Source organism: Galeopterus variegatus, unplaced genomic scaffold, assembly GCF_000696425.1.
Source record: "Galeopterus variegatus unplaced genomic scaffold, G_variegatus-3.0.2 Scaffold5077, whole genome shotgun sequence".
Taxonomy (NCBI): Eukaryota; Metazoa; Chordata; class Mammalia; order Dermoptera; family Cynocephalidae; genus Galeopterus; species Galeopterus variegatus.
In genome coordinates, this window is record NW_007731188.1 from 147603 (window position 1) to 151793 (window position 4191).

At 51.8% G+C, this 4191-nt stretch overlaps 1 protein-coding gene across 2 annotated transcripts in view; it reads left to right on the forward strand.

The window, feature by feature from the left end:
* Positions 1-24: 24 nt before the first annotated feature.
* Positions 25-4191, forward strand: part of GABBR1 (gamma-aminobutyric acid (GABA) B receptor, 1) — a 19790-nt gene continuing 15623 nt past the window's right edge. The window contains exons 1-4 of one of the 2 annotated variants that reach the window (XM_008588868.1): positions 25-112; positions 812-1015; positions 1770-1955; positions 3254-3274. In XM_008588868.1, coding sequence (XP_008587090.1) covers positions 25-112; positions 812-1015; positions 1770-1955; positions 3254-3274 — 499 coding nt within the window. Of the gene's footprint in view, positions 113-811; positions 1016-1769; positions 1956-3114; positions 3275-4191 lie in introns of those variants that run through there. The other variant, XM_008588869.1, reaches the window with a different exon arrangement.

Consider the following 4191-nt stretch of genomic DNA (forward strand, 5'->3'; position numbering starts at 1 on the left):
TCCTCACGGCCGCCTCTCACTCAGATGCTGCTGCTGCTGCTGCTGCTGGCGCCACTGTTCCTCCGCCTCCAGGGCGCGGGCGGGGCGCAGACCCCCAACGCCACCTCGGAAGGTGCACTCTTCTCCGGAGACCTCCGGCCCTCCTCCACCCCACTCCCGGGTTCCCTGCATCGCCTCATTTCTGGTCCCCATCACTATCCCGACAGCCCTACATAGCATCCCGGTGGCAACCCCTTGTGCTCGGCCCCACTTTACTACTCCTGACCTCCTTTCTGTCACCCCACATTACTAACCAGCACCCCTTTCTCTGCCCCACATTACTACACTACACCACCTTTCTGTGACCCGGCGTTGTCGTGTCAGCCCTATCCCCCTTTCCTGGCTCTACATCACTACCTCATTTATTCCTCACTTTCCTTGGTCCCACTTGGTTGCCCAGATGGTCTTATACGGCCCCCCTCCTCTCATACTAATTCAACTCAAATATCCTCATTTAGCCTTTTTCCCCCAAGCTCCATCCACATACCATACCCTTCACAATTTCTTAATTACTATTCTCCATCACCCTCAACCAGCACCCTCCCCTCCCCACTTGTGGGCTCTCTCGTCAGCTTTAATCCCAACGCATTACTCCCTGTCCTTTAGCCCAGGGTTCTGTCCGCACTCCCACCCTCTAGTACCCCGGCCCAGCCCCTCGGTCCGCAGCCTGCCCATTAGCCACGCCCTCCTCTCCCCTGCCTCCGGCTGCTGAGTCTGCCTTTTCTTCTTTCCCACCATTCTTCTCTGTCTGCTTCCCCCACTCGCCCCTCAGGTTGCCAGATCATACACCCGCCCTGGGAAGGGGGCATCAGGTACCGGGGCCTGACTCGGGACCAGGTGAAGGCTATCAACTTCCTGCCTGTGGACTATGAGATTGAGTATGTGTGCCGGGGAGAGCGCGAGGTGGTGGGGCCCAAGGTCCGCAAGTGCCTGGCCAACGGCTCCTGGACAGATATGGACACACCCAGCCGCTGTGGTGAGTAGCCTCGGGAAGCCCCTCCCTTCTTCAAGACCATTCCTTTCCTGCCTCAAACTTAGCATTCCTGCTTGCAGGTCAGCACTTTAAATCCAGTGTAACAAAGATCACAAATACATTTATTGCATGACTACTATGTAAGAGGGATTTTGCTGTGTGCAGTTAGAGGTCGTAAAGATAGCAGCATGCACATTTCATTTTATCCTCCCTTTATTGGGCCACTGATCACTGGATAAAATAACTTTGATTATTCATCTTGTGGGTTATTCACACGTTTAGGATAACTAGTGGCAGATTATGCCAGAAAATTCTAAAATGATTTCATCATATCTTTGGATACCTCTGTCTCCAACCTGGAGACCATATGCCCAAGAAACAAAAGCCAGTTTAATATTAATATAAGCCAACTATAATAAGAAAAGCAAATTTGATTGTGCATCTAAAGTTATATACATCTACACATTTCAAAGCCAGAGAACCACCCACTGTAAGCTTTGAAGAGATTTCATTTTGTGTGCTTATAGCTCCATCTTGGGTTCCTGCAATGGAAATGCATTTTCTGTTTTTCTTTTGGGAATGTGTAAATGCTTGAAGAGTTAAGGGAGGAGTGGAAGGTAGAAGTCAAATCCTTTTTACACTTTTTCTGTAGAGCAGGATGCTTGCAGACCCAAACCCAAACCTGAGCCCTCTGCTCTCCTAGGGGAAGGAGCCTTCTCCAACTTGCCTCTCTTCTTGTTTTCCTGTCTTTCCACAGTCCGAATCTGCTCCAAGTCTTATTTGACCCTGGAAAATGGGAAAGTTTTCCTGACGGGTGGGGACCTCCCAGCTCTGGATGGAGCCCGGGTGGATTTCCGGTGTGACCCCGACTTCCATCTGGTGGGCAGTTCCCGGAGCATCTGTAGTCAGGGCCAGTGGAGCACCCCCAAGCCCCACTGCCAGGGTGAGGGGAACAGCTGCCCACATGCAGCCAATGAGGATGCTTGTGCAAGGGTGGGAGTGGGTTGGGAATGGATGGTGGGAAAGGATGGGGTACTATAAAAGTGTGGGGGAGGGCCTTGGAAAGGTGGAGGTGAAAGTCCAACTCTTCCCTCCATCCATCTGCCTCAAACTTCCTCCTGTAGTTCTCGGTTATACTTTACCCACCTTGGGGACTTCCTAACTTTACCTTTCTCTTTTTATATCTTCTTCTGCCCCCAATTCTTGGGCTTCACATTTTCTCTTTTCCTTTATGAATCTCACCCTCCTTCACCTTCTTAAGATTTAAAAAGTCCAGTTTTCCCTAGATTCATTCCCTTTCTCTAAACTTAAACTTTATATGCATCACCTTCTTCTAGAATTGATCTTTCACCATTCACTATATAATTGAATTATTATAAAGACTCAGAGATAAATCATACATTGCATTTAGAAAAATTGACAAGAGGAGATCTGGGAGTGGAAATGTATCAGGGTAAAAAGACTTAAAGTTGGAGACAGAATTATCAAAACATTAGGGACAATCCAGATGAAGGGCAGGAAGAGAACAGTTCTTTTCTATACCTCCTGGACAACTTCCATTATTTCCTAAGGGAATCTGTATCAGGTCTGTCTACTACCTTTTTGCCATCTACTGCTGCAAACTTCTCCCTTTTGTGGGTACCCAAACTCTCCCTCTGCAGTCTTCTTTCCTGGGATTCAGTCATCCCATTTCTATGCCTTATTCTTCCTCTACCCTCACAGACTCAGGGTCCTTGGGACTGATTTTTCTCACTTGATAAATTATTCTGCTTCTAGTTTACTATAGCATTCTGAAAATTGGGGGCCCAACCAGGGGTGGATTTACTATGAAGCTAATGAAACTTAAACTTTAGGGTTTCTCACAATTTGTAAAAATTGCAAAAACAGGATTTTAACAGGAATTACTTAAAGCCAATTGTATTTGAAAATTTTTCTCTTGAAGATTGATCCCCAGATTTTGTAATATTCAGGCTCTACAAAACCAGGCTCTGCCCCTGCCTTAGCTGGTGGCACTCCTGTCTCAAATTCTATGGTCCTATGAAAAAGAAAAGAAGAAAACCAACAAGTCCTGACCCCCAGCCCCACCTTGCTCTTATCCCCAGGCACCTTCCCCTCAGAAACGCAGGCTTCTGCCCTCCCCGGTCTTCGGCATGGACAGGTGTGGGAGGGGGCTGGGGATCAGGCCAGGGAAGCTGGGCGCCAGTGGTAACTCTTCTCTGATCCCGTCTTTCCTGCTGCCAGTGAACCGAACGCCACACTCAGGTGAGATCAGAAACCCTTATCGTGTGCACTGCCATCCCCTCACCCTTCACTCTTCACCCTCCACCCCCGGGAATTCTGCCCTTAGGATATGGGTGTCGTCCTCCCCCCCTTCCCCCACTCGCCCCACTTTGCGGATGTCCGCTTCTCTCCCTACCTGTTTCCTGCCTCCAGTCCCGGTTTTCCGCGGGGCTGCGGTCCCTCCCTGTCCCAGCTCGGCTGCACTTCTGGTTCCACCTCCTCCCAGACTCTGCCTCGCCGCCAAATGGCAGAGCCCCAGCAGGGGGCGGCAGGGTGCTGAGAGACCCTGAGCTTGCACCTCGTCTTCCCCTATGGGGCTCCTTCCGACCTTCTCCGGAACCTTTTTCCTTTCCTGCCCCCTTCCTCGGATGTCACCTAACGGACTCCATCAGCCCATCCCACCTATCTCGGCCCTGGCCAGGCCTCTCACGCTCCCTCCTTCAGCTTTCCCCCCTCTCCTTTCCTTCCCTACACGCCTTCCCTTCCCTCGTTCTTCCGTCTACCCAGCCCGCGCTCCCTTCCTCTGTCCCCATCACTCCCGTCTACACCGCTTCCCCCTTCCTCACCCCCCCTCTCTCTCAACTCTCAGCTTCACCCCATCTATTCACACCCCCCACTCCGAATGTCAGGCGCCAGCCCCTTTTCTCTCCTGTCCCCGCTCTTGTCCTTCCCTTCTCCATCCCTGGCTTCTCAGTGCTTCAGCCTCCCGCGGCTCCCTCCGCCGCCCCGCCCTCCTGGCACGCCCCGTCCCCTCTTTTCTCCTCCCCTAGTGTCCCCTTAGGTGGGACCCCTCCCTTCCCCGTCCATTTCTTTCTCCCACGAGGTTGCGTCCTCTGTCCCTTCTCCTCCCCTCCCACTGAAGTCCCCACCTCGGCGCTCGTTTCCCTCCCCACCCCCTT